Genomic DNA, 18411 nt, shown 5'->3' with positions numbered 1-18411 from the left:
ACCCACATGGTCACGCAGACGCCTGCCTCTACACCTGTCTAACTACGGTATTGCCGAAACATAATACTGGGAAAGCTAAACATTAAAACTGCAGTGTCCAGTTTCAATCGGTAAAACAGCAGGGATAGCACAAGATGCCCAGTCCACGCACAATCGGCCTCGTGTATTCAAAGACTGGGGGACGTTTGCGCAGTGCTGTGATGGACTGAACACTGGACTTGCAAAACAGAGGTCACCGGTTCGATTCAATCTCCTTGTGTGGCAGTTAACACAATGGCGGAAGTTTCTTAAATCCTCCCCGCCTCTGTTCACCCGCCAGTATCAATGGGAACACCACAATAATTTGATTGGCAGGTCTTGTGTGGTGGGGTTAAGTGTGGGTACTCCGACCTCTGCCAAGACTGGCGTGGAACAGTAGGCCAAATACCCTCGACAGCAGCTCTCTAGCGCTCCCTCTAGTGGAGGCCCTTCCACCAGCAGCGGCGTGAGCAAGCAATTGCAGGGCTGCGCCTCTACCTTTGTTAAGCATCACAGCTGTTTACTGCGACGTGGAGCAATTCTGTGGCGAGGCAAGACACGTACCCCTCCGACATCACAGTAGCTGTTTACGTTGGCACAGGAAACCCCCGTCTGGCTGCAGTGTGGGCCCTTGGTGTTGGGTGAGGAATCTCCCAAATTCGATGAAGAAAACAGCGCCACAAACGGTCCCTGCGGGCGACAGGTGGACGCCGTAGACGACTGGTTAGCGCAGTCGCTTTCACCAGGCGCACGGAGGGTCACCGAGCGGTCCGAGACTCTACTTATCGATGCGAACAGGACAAACACTTGGATGTGGTGAGGCTACCAGACGTCCCCTTTTGGCCAGGACAATGTACTAGTTTCAGAAATCACAAAATAACTCTTAACACATTCGTCAATAACGCCGCGACTTTAAAAGAAAAAATATGCAATCGGTGCTGCCTTCCAGCTATCGCCCTTCCACGTAGCACATAGAGAGGGCAGAGAGATCGAGTGGATACGAAGAGTTGGGAGACTTTACACCCATGGCGCCTCATGAGGATTGAATCTGAAACATGTTTTGCTGATGACCAGTTTTCAAATTGGCGTATGAATAATGATCTATTAAGTAGCTAGTGAGTAAGAGGAAAACCCTTCAAAAATAATCAACATTTCCTCGATGTCTCCCGGCCAGGGCTCCGCTGCCTCCCTCTCCTCTGTGGCGGCTGCCGTAGCCGCTGCTGCGTGTGGCAGGGGCTGGGGTATGGGCAGTGGGAGTGCAGTGCTTCTGTAGACGAGTGGTCAGAAGGAAAAGCTCAACACAAGGCCGTAGCCATGGAGTCAACATTGGGACGGACCAAATTCGTTTTCAAATCTAATGCACACTCGTCCATTCAACAATCACCGGTGTAGTATCCGTGTACACACATGTCCGCAAGTGAATTGTTATATATGCTGGCACTCACCTCCCCAGGCAGGAAACCAGGGTTCATCTCCTGCTCGAACAGGTAGGCGGCATAGCCCATGTTGTCGCTACTGATGAGTTTATTCGTGAGGTTCATGCTCACAGCGTGGACCGCAAACCAGCTGTAGGACACACATAGGACACACACACACACACCTATTAAGGCCAGCACGGCACGCAAGGTTGGTGGCCAACACCACGCCAGGCCACCTTTGTCTCCCCAGTGCTGATGTTTGCACAACACACCAGCTACTCGTTTATGTCCGAGTCGACTGCTCTATCACTCTCCTGGTTGCCTCCGTGCTGAGGCAGATTTGCCCGTTTGGGTTTATAAACTGAAACTATGAGCTTCTTTATTTTGTAGTACCAGGTAAGGCCCACTGAGCTATGTAGTTATTTTTCAGACGCGACCTGGCCACAAGTGATAGCTCAACGAAGTGGCTTATCACGTAGAAATGTAGAGCAGCCAAAAACTATAAACGCGTGATGTTGATTCTAAATAGTTTAGGTACAGTTGACTTTGGGACTGAATAGCAGAGGTAACGTTGGAGTGATATGATGTAGTTATTGAGGTTATGACGATAGTGTTTAATGTTATATACAGTACAGTGCCACACCGTCGCTTTACCAACAACAGTGTCGCTCAGTACAAGTTGGTGTTGTTGTGGAGAATATGGGCAGCAAACTAAGTCAGCAGGTGCTACCTCCCCCTTCCCATGTTGTCTTGCCTCACGGCAGATGGGGAGCGTACGTTCACAGGAAGTTCCTGTTTTTTGATGCTAATGTTGGTCACGTGACCAGGAAGTGACGATGTTAGATTTCCACTGTACCACGCGGGCGTCAGCCATTACACAGATAAGTCAAGATGGCGGCACGCATCGCATCTCAGTGAGACCACAGCCGCACTTGTCCATTGTGGGAGCTTAAGAAGCATTATCTGTAAGTTGTTTATATTCCTATAATATTGGAAATGCTGTTGTAATGTTGGAATGACCGTTATAGCAATGTAAATGCCTTTATGGTGCCGTTAAGTTGTTGTAGTAAATACGAGGCCTAGTTAGTAACGAAGCCTGTGACGTTCCTTATTGTGGATGTTACTTATGATTTAGTAGGTCGAGTCAGACTTGTGCCTATGTTGCGATCCTGAGAGTGATGACGAAGTATCTCATCCACAGTTTAGTGTTAAGTGTAATGCTGTGCATTTGGGGTGCAGTGGGATGAATACACTATGTGCCTGTATGCAACGCACCAGCTTGTGCCTTTGTCTAGTTGTTCAGGGGTAATGTGGGGGCCTGGTCCTTCCAGGATCTATTGTTATCTGAGACAATGTTTTGATGCTGTGGTGTTCATTGTGTGGGTGTTTCCGAATTATAACAGATGCTGTATCTGTGTTTTCTCACCAGTTTTACCTGTTACAATCAATAAATGACGATCGGAGTTGGACGGTCATCCTGGCTCCGAGGGTTTATTGAACACATGGTTATCTACTCGACTAGCGGTGCAACGCAGCGCACAGCGAGGCCGAGATAGTAAAAATATATTCTTCTTAAAGCTCCCAAGAAGCTCTGCAGCCAGCTCTGCAGCCAGCCCTGCGGCCAGCTCTGCGGCCAGCCCTGCGGTCAACTCTGCGGCCAGCCCTGCGGCCAGCTCTGCGGCCAGCTCTGCAGCCAGCCCTGCAGCCAGCTCTGCAGTCAGCTTTGCAGTCAGCCCTGCAGCCAGCCCTGCAGCCAGCCCTGCAGCCAGCCCTGCAGCCAGCCCTGCAGCCAGCCCTGCAGCCAGCCCTGCAGCCAGCTCTGCAGCCAGCTCTGCAGTCAGCTCTGCAGTCAGCCCTGCAGCCAGCCCTGCAGCCAGCCCTGCAGCCAGGCCTGCAGCCAGCTCTGCAGCCAGTCCTGCAGCCAGCCCTGCAGCCAGCTCTGCAGCCAGCTCTGCAGTCAGCTCTGCAGCCAGCCCTGCAGCCAGCCCTGCAGCCAGCTCTGCAGCCAGCTCTGCAGTCAGCTCTGCAGTCAGCCCTGCAGCCAGCCCTGCAGCCAGCCCTGCAGCCAGCCCTGCAGCCAGCTCTGCAGCCAGCCCTGCAGCCAGCTCTGCAACCAGCTCTGCAGCCAGCCCTGCAGCCAGCCCTGCAGTCAGCCTGCAACAAGCAAGGAGCTCTGCAACGAGTCTACATTAAAATCGTGCTGCAAGCATCGCAGCATGGAAAGCCACAGTTCAGCAGGGAGAGATGCTGAAGAAGGTGAACCAAGCAATCCAGGATCTCCCATCCTGCCTCAAGAGGACCAAGGGAGTTCAAGGCCCCAGAGGGAGGTCAGGTTGATGCAACGGGCCTTGGAAAGCTATGAGGCTGAGAAACAGGACCTGGATGTCAGGATACAACGGGCATGGAACCGGGTTGAAGCAGATTTATCTGAAGCTTCAAATGCCTCAGACACAGTGGCCTCAATTCGGCGGGCCATCCAGCGAGTGAATGTGAGCAGCTCAAGCTACAAGCTCCTGGCAAATAGATACATCTCCCTCCTGATGAAGGTGAAAACAGATGAGGGCATTGAGGGAGTGCGCAGACAAGAGCACTTCCTTGAACTGCTCGATGATAATGTGCAGGCAGTGATACAAGATGCAATGGACCGTGTGGAGGGCTTAAGAGAGACACGATCTCAGCACTCTGTCTCATCCAGGTCCACCACAAGATCTAAAGCCTCAGCGCACTCACAGACATCATCTACTAGTATGGCAGCAGCTCAGGCACGCGCAGCAGCAGAAGCAGCAAGCGCCCGTATTGCCTACATGGCTGAAGAGGAAGCCATGCTAATTGAAAAGGCTCGCATACAAGAAGAAGCAAGCATAGCAGAGAGTACATTAGTGGCTACAGTGGCTACCACCACAACGAAGAAAATTGAGCTGGATGCTAAGTTAAGCACCCTACAACTCAAAAAAAAAGCAGCTGCTGCAAGGGCCCAGGCAGAGGTGCTCGAGGCAGCAGCCAACATGGATAAGGAAGAGAATTGGAGTGAGTTTGGCACTCAGATACCTGTCAAGGACCGTGATCAACTCACCAGGAAAAATATTTTGGACTGGTCTGAACAATGCATCAATGCTCCTCCACCAAACGATACTGAACAAAGGGTGGACGTTCAGGCATCGCCATCTCCACTCCGAATGAACATGAATGCTGTCTACAGGAATGGTGGAAATGCATATCCCGCCCTGGCAGTTAGTCGCCAACTCAGCGTCGCGCACGTGGGGTCAGACGTGGATGCACCAAGTCAGACCCACATTCCAGACAGTCACATAAGGGGATCCAACCAACGTGATCGAAATCCTTTGGGCCCACAGTCCAACGCCATTGCAAATGACGGCATGCTAGGCAATACAGCCAATAATGCCGCCTCACAAGTGCCAGTATGGACACACCCTGGATCAGCAGGACTAGGAGACTTTGCTAGGTACCTGGCTCACCGCGAACTAATCAACACAGGACTCGTTATGTTTGATGACCACTCTGAGAACTATCGAGCCTGGAGATCTACCTTCAGGAATGCAATCCGAAATGCAGACATCTCTGCAAGTGAAGAACTCGACCTGTTGGTGAAATGGTTAGGAAATGAATCTGCAGAGTACGCAAAGAGGATCCGGTCAGCAAACATTGACGACCCCGCCTCAAGCCTGCATGCGGTGTGGGAGAGGCTCGAGGAGTGCTATGGTAGCCCAGAAACCATTGAGAAGGCTCTCTTCAAGAAGTTGCAGAACTTTCCAAAAATCTCTGGTCGAGACAATAAAAGGTTACGGGAGCTTGGAGATCTTTTGATGGAGCTTGAATCAGCCCAGGCTGATCCCTACTTACCAGGTCTCATTTTCTTGAATACCTACCATGGCGTGAACCCCATCGTAGAGAAATTGCCATTTGACGTGCAGGAAAAATGGAGAACAGCGGGTTCAAGATACAAGTCAGTTGCATTCCCCCCATTCTCTTTTTTCTCAAAGTTTATCCGAAACCTGGCTAAGACTAGAAATGACCCGAGTTTCATGTTTGGCACCACGGGGATTTCCAGTCCAGATCTCCCAAAAATGGAAAGAACGATGGCGAAACGAGGAACAGCGAGAGTGCCAATTTCCGTACACAAGACTGAGGTCTCTCCTGCGACATTCGCAAACTCCGTCCAGGCAACCACCACAAAGAAAAAGATAGAGGATCCAGAGAAGCAATGCCCATTGCATGATAAACCTCACTCCCTCGAGAAATGCCGTGAGTTCAGGAGGAAGCCATTGGAAGAGCGGAAGAACATGCTGAAAAAATTTGGAGTGTGCTTCAAATGCTGTGCTTCTACTAACCACCTTGCAAGGAATTGCAAGGCAGATATCAAGTGCGAGGAATGTGGCAGCGACAAACACGCAACTGCTCTGCACACATTTTACTCGAAACCCAGTAGCACTAAGGCTTCCGATCCCGAAGCAGAGCACGGCGGGGAGCAAGGCGAGACCGCCGCACTCACTTCGTCAATCACAACCAAATGCACAGAAGTCTGTGGAGAAGGCTTCAAAGGAAGATCTTGCTCAAAGATATGCCTCGTCCGAGTCTATCCCAATGGACATCCTGAAAGGGCAGTAAGGATGTACGCCATAATGGACGACCAGAGCAACAGGTCTTTGGCAAGGTCAGAGTTCTTTGATCAGCTAAGTGTAGGTGGGAATTCCTTTCCATACACGCTCAGAACATGCTCAGGACTGATGGAGACAGCGGGAAGAAGAGCGAGCGGCCTCATGGTGGAAACCATAGATAGCACCATGAAGCTAGCCCTTCATACGGTGACAGAGTGCAACGAGATACCGGACGACAGGAGTGAGATTCCCACGCCCGAAGTTGCACGTCACCACCCACACCTGAAACCCATAGCAGAGTTCATCCCGCCATTGGATTCCGCGGCACAGATTTTACTTCTGCTCGGCAGGGACATGCTGAGAGTCCACAAGCTTCGTAACCAACGCAATGGACCTCACGATGCTCCCTACGCCCAGAGACTCGATCTAGGATGGGTCATCGTGGGTGACGTTTGTCTCGATGGGACCCACAAACCAGACCACATTAGCACATTCAGAACGAGTGTGCTCACGAATGGACGCACGTCGCTCTTCAAACCGTGCCCCAACCACTTCACGCTGAAAGAGGAACTCGGCGAGAGAAGTCAAGGCTGTACCGTGCAGACTTACGAAGAAACCACCATGACTTCGCTTGTGCATCTACCGTCTTCGTTGGAGTTTGTTCCTCCACGTTTCTCCAAGCCAGTCCTGACTGACGGGAAGAAGACTAAGGTGAAGCCGCTGCTCGTCGCTCTGCTGGTGGTCGTGGCGGTGGTCGCTGTGACCGTGGCCTCTCCGTTCCTCGACTCGGAGCTATCGTCCGAGTGGGAATTCTGGAAAGAGTTCCACGGCAAGGCCCCACAACCGGAACATACCATCTCAAGGCTCGAGCTGTGTGGAGCCATTCTTGCTACAGAGGTGGCGGAACTGATCTTAGACGAATTTGACGTCAAACTGGATGCGGTCAAGTTCTACACGGACAGTAAGGTCGTACTAGGCTACATAAACAACCAAACCAGTAGGTTCTACACCTACATCAGCAACCGGGTGGAGCGCATCAGGAGATCGACGCAGCCGGAGCAATGGAATTACGTTCCAACTGACCAGAATCCAGCAGATCTCGCAACTAGGTCCGTCCTTGCATCTCTGCTGAATCAAACCATCTGGCTGACGGGTCCAGCGTTCCTGTTACGACGTGACGTTGGCCCATGTACTACCAAGGAGACCTTTGGACTCTTAGAGCCCGAGTCCGACAAGGAGATTCGTCCTCTAGTGACAACTTTCGTAACAAATGTGCGACCAAGAAGTCCACTGAGTCCACACCATTTTGAACATTTCTCGAAATGGACGACGCTCGTGCGAGCGATAGCACATTTAACGCATATCGCAGACTGCTTCCATCGCCCGATGAGAGGCACCACTGGTAGCTGCAATGGATGGCATTACTGCACAGTGCCACGCACTGAAGACGAGCTTTCCAGAGCAAGGAAATCAATCTTCCGTTGTGTGCAACAGGCAGTTTATGCAAGTGAGATCAAGGCCATTAACAAGGGAGAAGACCTTCCTAGGGTCAGCACCCTCAGGAAGCTAAACCCCGGGATGGACAAAGACGACTTGCTCAGGATCGGTGGTCGGCTAGGGAATGCAAAATTAGATGAGAATGAACGAAACCCCCTCATAATCCCAAGCCAGAGCCACATCGCAATCTTACTCGTGCGCCACTACCACGAGAAGGTCAAGCACCAAGGTTGGCACTTCACAGAAGGAGCAATCCGATCTGCAGGGCTGTGGATCGTTGGAGCAAAGAGGTGCATCGCCAGCACAATCCACAAGTGTATCCGGTGTCGCAAGCTACGTGGAAAACAGGAAGAACAGAAAATGGCAGACCTCCCAGCCGATCGACTCAGTGTGGAACTTCCCTTCACCTCTGTAGGGATTGACGTATTCGGACCGTGGACAGTCATCTCCCGCCGCACCAGAGGAGGGCTCGCGAACAGCAAACGTTGGGCAGTGCTGTTCACCTGTATGAGTACACGAGCAGTGCACATCGAAGTCATCGAGTCCATGGACTCTTCGAGCTTTATAAATGCACTCCGGAGATTCTTCGCCATCAGAGGGCCAGCCAAGCAACTCCGTTCTGATTGTGGAACCAATTTCATAGGAGCATGTAAAGAGCTTAAGATCAATACGGAGAATGTCGAAGATGATTCTGTCAGGAAATACCTTGGTGACCAAGGCTGCACATGGATCTTCAATCCTCCCCACTCTTCGCACATGGGTGGAGCCTGGGAACGCATGATCGGGATTGCTCGACGCATTCTCGACTCCAAGCTATGTGATGTCGGGTCCACTCGGCTCTCTCACGAGGTCTTGACCACTCTCATGGCCGAGGTCTCAGCCATAATTAACTCAAGACCCCTGATCCCCGTCTCAACCGACCCGGAGTCACCATTCATCTTGACTCCTGCTACACTTCTTACCCAGAAGACAGATGTGCTCACAGCACCTACCGAGGAGGCCAGCACTGCAGACCTCTACAGACGTCAATGGAGACAAGTGCAGAGCTTCGCGAACACGTTCTGGCGTCGCTGGAAAAACGAGTACCTTACGACACTCCAAGTGCGCAACAAGTGGCAGTCTAATAGACCAGACATCCAAGAAGGCGACCTCGTCCTACTGAAGGACAACCAAACCAAACGGAATGAGTGGCCAATGGGCCGCATCCTCAAGTCGATTCCAAGTGCCGATGGAAAAGTTCGAAAGGTCGAGGTTATGATTGCGAAGCAAGGTGTTGCAAGAACTTTCATCAGGCCCATAGTCGAGATAGTACTACTTCTCTCTCGCAAAGATATGGACAAATAAGTCGACCCGTTGAAGTTGTTATACACTTGTTTATGAGATAGGAAATAAATGGTGGTATCTCCTAGATACCAGACGGGGAGTGTATTGCCTCACGGCAGATGGGGAGCGTACGTTCACAGGAAGTTCCTGTTTTTTGATGCTAATGTTGGTCACGTGACCAGGAAGTGACGATGTTAGATTTCCACTGTACCACGCGGGCGTCAGCCATTACACAGATAAGTCAAGATGGCGGCACGCATCACATCTCAGTGAGACCACAGCCGCACTTGTCCATTGTGGGAGCTTAAGAAGCATTATCTGTAAGTTGTTTATATTCCTATAATATTGGAAATGCTGTTGTAATGTTGGAATGACCGTTATAGCAATGTAAATGCTTTTATGGTGCAGTTAAGTTGTTGTAGTAAATACGAGGCCTAGTTAGTAACGAAACCTGTGACTTTCCTTATTGTGGATGTTACTTGTGATTTAGTAGGTCGAGTCAGACTTGTGCCTATGTTGCGATCCTGAGAGTGATGACGAAGTATCTCATCCACAGTTTAGTGTTAAGTGTAATGCTGTACATTTGGGGTGCAGTGGGATAAATACACTATGTGCCTGTATGCAACGCACCAGCTTGTGCCTTTGTCTAGTTGTTCAGGGGTAATGTGGGGGCCTGGTCCTTCCAGGATCTATTGTTATCTGAGACAATGTTCTGATGCTGTGGTGTTCATTGTGTGGGTGTTTCCGAATTATAACAGATGCTGTATCTGTGTTTTCTCACCAGTTTTACCTGTTACAATCAATAAATGACGATCGGAGTTGGACGGTCATCCTGGCTCCGAGGGTTTATTGAACACATGGTTATCTACTCGACTAGCGGTGCAACGCAGCGCACAGCGAGGCCGAGATACATGTTGTCCCGTGACAAACATTGCACGTGTTTAGTTTACACCTCCCACTGGCTCTGCACGGCCTTGTGGGAGCTGCGACGTCACCTCGCCCATGCCTTGGTGACGGCAATCGTCGAGCGCGAGGTGACCTGAAACACCCCTCCAGCAGCCAAGCGTCACCTCGAACACCCTCTCGCTTGCTAATAATGATACTCCAGCTCTGCCCATTGGCATCGTGTCTTGGCGTCGGCAGATTTCTCCGTTTGGGGCTCTTGCAGCGAGCAGCGCCATTTCCTTTGAAGCGGAGGCTTCAAAGGCGACTCACTCCGTGCTTCCCGCTCACCGTGCTTCCCGCTCACCGTGCTTCCCGCTCACCGTGCTTCACACTCACCGTGCTTCACACTCACCGTGCTTCACGCTCACCGTGCTTCCCGCTCACCGTGCTTCCCGCTCACCGTGCTTCACGCTCACCGTGCTTCACACTCACCGTGCTTCACACTCACCGTGCTTCACACTCACCGTGCTTCCCACTCACCGTGCTTCCCACTCACCGTGCTTCCCACTCACCGTGCTTCCCACTCACCGTGCTTCACGCTCACCGTGCTTCCCACTCACCGTGCTTCACGCTCACCGTGCTTCACACTCACCGTGCTTCCCACTCACCGTGCTTCCCACTCACCGTGCTTCACGCTCACCGTGCTTCCCACTCACCGTGCTTCACACTCACCGTGCTTCACACTCACCGTGCTTCCCACTCACCGTGCTTCCCACTCACCGTGCTTCACGCTCACCGTGCTTCACACTCACCGTGCTTCCCACTCACCGTGCTTCCCACTCACCGTGCTTCACGCTCACCGTGCTTCCCACTCACCGTGCTTCACACTCACCGTGCTTCACACTCACCGTGCTTCCCACTCACCGTGCTTCACACTCACCGTGCTTCACGCTCACCGTGCTTCCCACTCACCGTGCTTCCCACTCACCGTGCTTCCCACTCACCGTGCTTCCCACTCACCGTGCTTCACGCTCACCGTGCTTCCCACTCACCGTGCTTCACGCTCACCGTGCTTCCCACTCACCGTGCTCCCCACTCACCGTGCTTCCCACTCACCGTGCTTCCCACTCACCGTGCTTCACACTCACCGTGCTCCCCACTCACCGTGCTTCACACTCACCGTGCTTCCCACTCACCGTGCTTCACACTCACCGTGCTCCCCACTCACCGTGCTTCACACTCACCGTGCTTCCCACTCACCGTGCTCCCCACTCACCGTGCTTCCCACTCACCGTGCTTCACGCTCACCGTGCTCCCCACTCACCGTGCTTCACACTCACCGTGCTTCCCACTCACCGTGCTCCCCACTCACCGTGCTTCACACTCACCGTGCTTCACGCTCACCGTGCTCCCCACTCACCGTGCTTCACACTCACCGTGCTCCCCACTCACCGTGCTTCCCACTCACCGTGCTTCACGCTCACCGTGCTTCCCGCTCACCGTGCTTCCCACTCACCGTGCTTCCCACTCACCGTGCTTCACACTCACCGTGCTTCCCACTCACCGTGCTTCACGCTCACCGTGCTTCACACTCACCGTGCTTCCCACTCACCGTGCTTCCCACTCACCGTGCTTCACACTCACCGTGCTTCCCACTCACCGTGCTTCACGCTCACCGTGCTTCACGCTCACCGTGCTTCACGCTCACCGTGCTTCCCACTCACCGTGCTTCCCACTCACCGTGCTTCCCACTCACCGTGCTTCCCACTCACCGTGCTTCCCACTCACCGTGCTTCACACTCACCGTGCTTCACACTCACCGTGCTTCACGCTCACCGTGCTTCCCACTCACCGTGCTTCCCACTCACCGTGCTTCACGCTCACCGTGCTTCCCACTCACCGTGCTTCCCACTCACCGTGCTTCCCACTCACCGTGCTTCACGCTCACCGTGCTTCACACTCACCGTGCTTCCCGCTCACCGTGCTTCACGCTCACCGTGCTTCACACTCACCGTGCTTCACACTCACCGTGCTTCACGCTCACCGTGCTTCCCGCTCACCGTGCTTCACGCTCACCGTGCTTCACGCTCACCGTGCTTCACGCTCACCGTGCTTCACGCTCACCGTGCTTCACACTCACCGTGCTTCACGCTCACCGTGCTTCACGCTCACCGTGCTTCCCACTCACCGTGCTTCACGCTCACCGTGCTTCACACTCACCGTGCTTCACGCTCACCGTGCTTCACGCTCACCGTGCTTCCCACTCACCGTGCTTCACGCTCACCGTGCTTCACACTCACCGTGCTTCACGCTCACCGTGCTTCCCGCTCACCGTGCTTCACGCTCACCGTGCTTCACACTCACCGTGCTTCACGCTCACCGTGCTTCACACTCACCGTGCTTCACACTCACCGTGCTTCACGCTCACCGTGCTTCACGCTCACCGTGCTTCCCACTCACCGTGCTTCACGCTCACCGTGCTTCACACTCACCGTGCTTCACGCTCACCGTGCTTCACGCTCACCGTGCTTCCCACTCACCGTGCTTCACGCTCACCGTGCTTCACACTCACCGTGCTTCACGCTCACCGTGCTTCCCGCTCACCGTGCTTCCCACTCACCGTGCTTCCCACTCACCGTGCTTCACACTCACCGTGCTTCCCACTCACCGTGCTTCACGCTCACCGTGCTTCACACTCACCGTGCTTCACGCTCACCGTGCTTCCCGCTCACCGTGCTTCCCACTCACCGTGCTTCACACTCACCGTGCTTCCCACTCACCGTGCTTCACGCTCACCGTGCTTCACGCTCACCGTGCTTCACACTCACCGTGCTTCACACTCACCGTGCTTCACACTCATTGTCGAAAACCAACCCCGAACCCTCCAAACCGCCTCTCTTATGTATCCCGTCTGCCGCCCTTTTTCTAACACTCATTCCCTTCTCGGGCTTACCGCTCCACTGCTAATCCTGCTGGGGGCCAATCCGGTCGGAGTGTCCTCCCCTCAATAATCGGATTGGGTGGCGTACACGGCAGCGCCCCCGTGACCCTTAACCCACGGCCCCGTGACCCTTAACCCGCACCCCCGTGACCCTTAACCCGCGCCCCCGTGACCATTAACCCACGCCCCCGTGACCCCTAACCCGCGGCCCGTGGTTGTGTGGCGTTTGTGTGTGAGGATGTCCCGAACATCCTCTACACCTTGTATAACAGACTGGCCAAAATTGAAGTGCCCCTGTTGAAGTGCCTTTAATAGGCCTCCTCAATACTGGGGCTACACCATCCATACACCCGACAAGGAGGTTTCGCTGGCTGTCAATAGACCCACTACTTTATTTACAGAGCTGTATAAGACCAATTCAGAAAAACAATGTTTCTTTTTGTTCTGCAGTCTTTGTTCAACCAATCAGGGATGGATGTGGGAGTCTGATAGGTGGACACATCTTCTGGCTTCATGGTTGACTGATGATCCGGACAAAGTGTGGGGCTACCGGAGTAGTGGGTGAGGCTGGCAGAGTGGTGAGCGGGGCCTATAGGCACAAGGTGGGGACCGACATCCAGACAGTGCCAGGAGGCCACTCTCACTGTGAGCGGTGGGGGTAGTGACTGGGTGGGCGTGGCTATGTGAAAGTGGGCGGGGCTGGAGGAGTGAGGAGCTGCCACCCGTGAGTGCGCCCTGGTTGAGCCTCCCAAGCATGCTGAGTGAGGAGGAGGAGGCCTGTAAGGGATGTGGGCCTCACGTCACCACTCCGATGGGTGCGCCCTCCTGGTCCACGAGCTTCAGGAGCAATATGTCCTCATCGGTGTTGGTTTTGTACCTGCAGAAATAGAACACCGCTCAATATTATGCGTTTCCCGTGATCATTTCTGGATGTTGACCACACAACACAATTGGATTTATACAGCGACGACGATGAGAATGGGAGCTCTTTGCTATATTACCATGGCAAGTGGGGACTCAGAACACATCATCTTTCTGTAACCAAATGTTGTTGTAGTTTTAAACTGTGTTTAACACGTAGACTTTTGCGTAAATATAAATATGTCGTTAAACCCGCCACCACCCGACACAGTCAACTAGTAAGGTTTGTCACTTAAGAACACACGCCTATTAGTTACTACTTGGTGTGGATTTGCTCTCCAACACACCGGTGTGCTGAACTCGTAGCGAATTGGGACGTTTTGCTTACGTGACAAACCTTACTAATTGGCTGTGTCGGGTGGTGGCGGGTTTAACAACACATTTATATTTACGCGCTCTAACTAAAGAAAACAATCTCTATTATGGAGTTTAACACTCGACCACGGATTGCAGGATGCAAAGTGGTAATGTGCCGGTAAGCAATCGTACGCCACGCCGCCACTTCTCACGACACCAAACACCCTTATACCAGCACCTTTGAGAACGGCTCCTATTCTTACACTGCGATGTCTCCACAGAGGGAAAAGGCCGATGTGGGCTGGATGATGAAATGGGATCAAAGTGGCACTTTCATATTTTGACTACTGTTGTTTTCCACTCATGTATGCATTTATTATCATCTTATTGTACAATGATCTCAGGTACCTTTAAAGTTGCTGTGTTTAGAATAAAGTTATAAACCTTTCTAAACCTACATTTGCATTTCTATTATAATTTGTAATTCGTTTAATAACCTATTATTAAGCGATATATTTCATTATAGTTCCGTGCAGCACTTGAGATGCGATTTTATCACCAAAGGTGCTAAATAAAAATAGATATAGAGATTGATTAAGCTTCCTGTCGCTTCCAGACTTGTACAAACATTGGGCCACAGTGCAACCACCAAGAGAGTTGTTTTCTCCCTCGCCTGGTACGCAGGAGGTCGTGGGTTCCATCCCACCCCTTGACGCCTGCTGCTGTATATTTGGAGTTTGAATATTCTCCCCGTGGCCGCGTGGATTTTTCTCCGGGTCCTCCGGTTTTTCCCTCCACGTTTAGAAACATTCGCGTTTAGATTATTTGGCTGGTATAAATTTCCACGAGATAAGCGACTTCATTGAGCTAATCTTAATTTTAGAACTTTCGTGACTGCAGGAATTATTATTTGTTTCTTTCGGTTAAGTCACGTCTAAAGATAAAATAATAAATTAAATTAAATAATAGAATACGACGTTTCGATTGCAACACAAGCAATCATCATCAGGTATAATGAAATAGCGACATAAAATCTAACCAGAAAACTATAGACAGACATATTAACATATTAGCAGACAGATATCTGTTACCTGTGTTGCTCTCGCTATGTATCTTGGTGATATCTGTCTGCTAATATGTCTGTCTATAGTTTTCTGGTTAGATTTCATTGAGCTATCGTGTGTAACCAGATCGCTTATGAAAAAGAGCAAATATCTCAGTGGGCTTCACCTGGTCAAATAAAAAAAAGTTTACTTTGAGGCCTGACACAGGAGTGGGGGTGCTGGCTCATATTGGGGCCGAAAGCAAAATTAATTCTTGGGGCCCCCCATTTGCAATGATATATAAGGTGTAAATAAATGTGTAGTAAATGGAGAGAGATGTAAACTAGAGACAGAGATGACGTGAGCTGGAAAAAGGGAGATGCAGATAGAGATGTACACGGGATGTAGGATAGAGATCCATTTGCATCGATGAGTTACAAAAAGAGAAGAGCAGGACATTGGCAATGCCGATGCCCGGCTGCGTTGCGATTGAAGTGAAATTTCCTCCTGCGCAGGGACGAACACAGCGTGAAAAATAATCGGAAAAGGACCTTGGCCCTGTAAAGACCACAAGATAAAGACAGAAGCTGCTACGCGCCCTCAGCGCCGTTCCATAATGTGCCCGGATCGCTTCAGGGATCATAGGCGACGGAGCTGAGCCATCGTTCGGTGTCATCAGCACGCAACGCTCCAGGGAGTTGGCGCTGTCCAATTTGAACGTACCCAGACGAAGCCAAGTGTCACAGCAGCCTGGCACATCTGCGTCTCCGTGTCCTCCGTCATTGTTGTTGCTGTTAACGAATTGCCTCGTGACGTTTTTATTTCGGTATATGGACGTATTGGTGGTACACCAGTGCAGCATAACACACCGGTCCTCATAAGACAGCCTCTAAGCAACATTTGAAACGACATTCCTCTTCCGACTGCTTCGCCATCACGAGAAGTGATGTTGACGCATCACCACTACCACCACACCCCGCAAGATGTTCTGCCCGGGGTTGCGAATCGCGGTTTGTGCACCGCTCAACAAGTTCATATTCTGTCCGGTTTTATGGACTCTGACGATCGTAACGGCTACTCGTGTAACGTGTCGGCACCCTGTGTGGCAGGAAAATGCATCCATTGCGTAATGTGAAGTGGGGCTTGTTTACGGCGCGAAGAACGTTCCCCGCGAGGCACTGCAGTTCAAAGGTTTCCTTCGCGTGGTCGCGAGCGGAGCGTGGAGCGACGTTACCTGCTTCTCTCCGCTGCTGGATTGTTCAGGTAGGAGAAGGGGCTGCGGTTGGCGTTGCTTTCTTTCACCTCCCCTCGGCTGAGAAAGAGGTTGCCAGGCTTCATGTTTCCATGGGCAATGTCAATACTCTGGAAAACAGATGCACTTTGAATAAACAAAAAATTACCGTACCGGTAGATTCAAGTATTCCACGCCATTCCTGCAATTCCTGGGTTCCCTGTCATTCGCGGCAGCAATTCTTCCAACATTTTGTCTGTGATCGGTCACAATCTGCTGCTCTGGCGAAATGTTTCCGTTTCACGCATGGCTCACGCGAGTTCCGATCAGCCCGTGTGAGCCGAGTTCGCATCCGAGCAGGGTTGTGTGCCGGAAGAGGAGATTCGCGCGGAATCGTGCGGATGTGCTGTGCAAGGCTTACGTGAACGATGCCTGAAGTGATGGCTTCAAAGCAGGGCTTGATGAATCCTTGAGAAGCAATCACGAAGAGAGAGTACTGGAAGTATCCTCCGGGGCCCGAGTGAGTGTGGGTCCCACTCAGAACCACGTTCGACTCATTGTACTGTGATCCGTATTTATCCTTTAGCCGCATTAACACCTGAAAAAAGATCATTGCAACACGAACACTGTAACTCAACGGCACTGCACAACTGTCGTAGTATCCTTTATTTAACAGAAGTGCCCTTTATTTAACCGAGCAGGAGATATACAGGCCCATCGAGATACACAAATAAAATAATTCAAAAATATAACCATTTTTTTTCAATCCTCTGCTGGATTAGGGCCACACCGTGTCGGTTACAGGGGTTGTTTGAACATACTTCACCACGGTGGGCATCGTTCATTGGGGAAGGGTGGGGCCAGGACCGGTCCAGATATTACTCGCCACTGATGTCAGCCGTGGTTGGAAATGAAACTCGGGTGGTCAGTGTCGCTTCGTGTCGACGTTAGTGCACTGCTAAAGCAACTGCTGTGAAATGCCTCTGAACCTCGGCTCATGTTGCCCGTGGAATCCGGTTAACGCACGATTCCACACGCCATCTGCGGATCAGTTGCACGGCAGACAAAAGTTTATATTTCCAGGGACACCACGGGCGATAGCGGGAGAGACTGCCGACCATCGGTAGCGGCTGCAGATAAGATGGAGATGCAGTGTCAGGGGGAGAATGCATCTTGGCGATAACGCCAGAAAAACGAACCAGGGGCTCCCATCCCGTCTCCTCGTCAGTGGGTCGCAAAGTGAGATAGGAGAATGGTTTCAAATGTGATGTGGGTGATGCTTGTTTATCCAGGAGAGACCCACTGAATCTCGGGACACTTTATTCGCAGGAGGGTCCTGCCAATTGTTTTTTTGTTTGCAGTAGAGGGTGATACTGCCGTGTGGAATCCCAATGGAGTAGTTTGCAGGAAGTGTTTCGGCCTTGGAGTGTTTGGCCAATACGAGCTGGACTGGGGACGATTTGTTTATCTATGGCAGGGGTCGGCAACCAAAATAACAAGAAGAGCCATTTCTTTCCAATTCGGTACAAAATTCAGTATTTCAAGAGCCGCAATGCATCTATGTACATACGTACATATCGTCAAGAAGCAGCCCGTAAAGAGCCGCATGCGGCTCCGGAGCCGTAGGTTGCCGACCCCTGATCTATGGGTTGGAAAGCGGTGACGGATAGCACACTGGACCTGCGTTTGGTGGGGGCACATTGTGGGTACTCCCTGCTCATCCAAGATGCTTGGCCAGTGTGGAAGAGTAGGCCAAGTCCCCCCAGAGAAAGTGACTCACCTCAAGCCTGACCTTTTGCGAGATCATGCCAACATCAACGCTGACGAACACGACGCGGTTGCCGCTGAAGTCGGCCGTGATGAAGGCGCGGCTGTAGAGGCGCGTGTGGATCCCCTTGGCGACCTGCGACGGGCTGGCGTAGCCCATCTGGTGCACAACGCGTTCACAGCCCCCTCACCGTGGGCGCGGCCTCAGCGACGCCGCTGCCGCGTGCACTCTGCTCCGTCAGCAAGGGCCCTCTCCGCTCCTCTGAAGCCGGCTGCTGGTGCGCTGCTTTTGCGATGGGCATTCATTCTCATCGAATACAGATTGGGACTAAAATAGCGAGTCAAGTGTGTGCTAGTCGGTGTGGGAAGCGGTGTGTGGGTGTGAGTGGGTGGGTGAGTCGGTGTGTGAGTTTGGGTGTGAGTGGGTGTGTGAGTTTGTGTGTGAGTGGGTGGG

The 18411-nt window shown here is 52.1% G+C and overlaps 1 protein-coding gene across 1 annotated transcript in view; it reads right to left on the bottom strand.

Moving 5' to 3' along the window:
• Positions 1-18411, bottom strand: part of ASAH2 (N-acylsphingosine amidohydrolase 2) — a 43881-nt gene that overhangs the window by 22415 nt on the left and 3055 nt on the right. Inside the window, exons 3-8 of the mRNA XM_078603610.1 lie at positions 17971-18117; positions 16612-16788; positions 16194-16321; positions 13498-13575; positions 1464-1584; positions 583-708 (exon numbers count right to left, since the gene is read on the bottom strand). Of these exons, the coding sequence (XP_078459736.1) occupies positions 583-708; positions 1464-1584; positions 13498-13575; positions 16194-16321; positions 16612-16788; positions 17971-18117 (777 nt within the window). The remainder of the gene's footprint in view (positions 1-582; positions 709-1463; positions 1585-13497; positions 13576-16193; positions 16322-16611; positions 16789-17970; positions 18118-18411) is intronic.

The sequence above is a fragment of the Lampetra planeri genome, chromosome 20, assembly GCF_965212315.1.
Source record: "Lampetra planeri chromosome 20, kcLamPlan1.2.h2, whole genome shotgun sequence".
Lineage (NCBI taxonomy): Eukaryota > Metazoa > Chordata > Hyperoartia > Petromyzontiformes > Petromyzontidae > Lampetra > Lampetra planeri.
The sequence above is the reverse complement of the archived record's forward strand: the minus strand, read 5'-3'. Positions and strand labels throughout refer to the sequence as shown.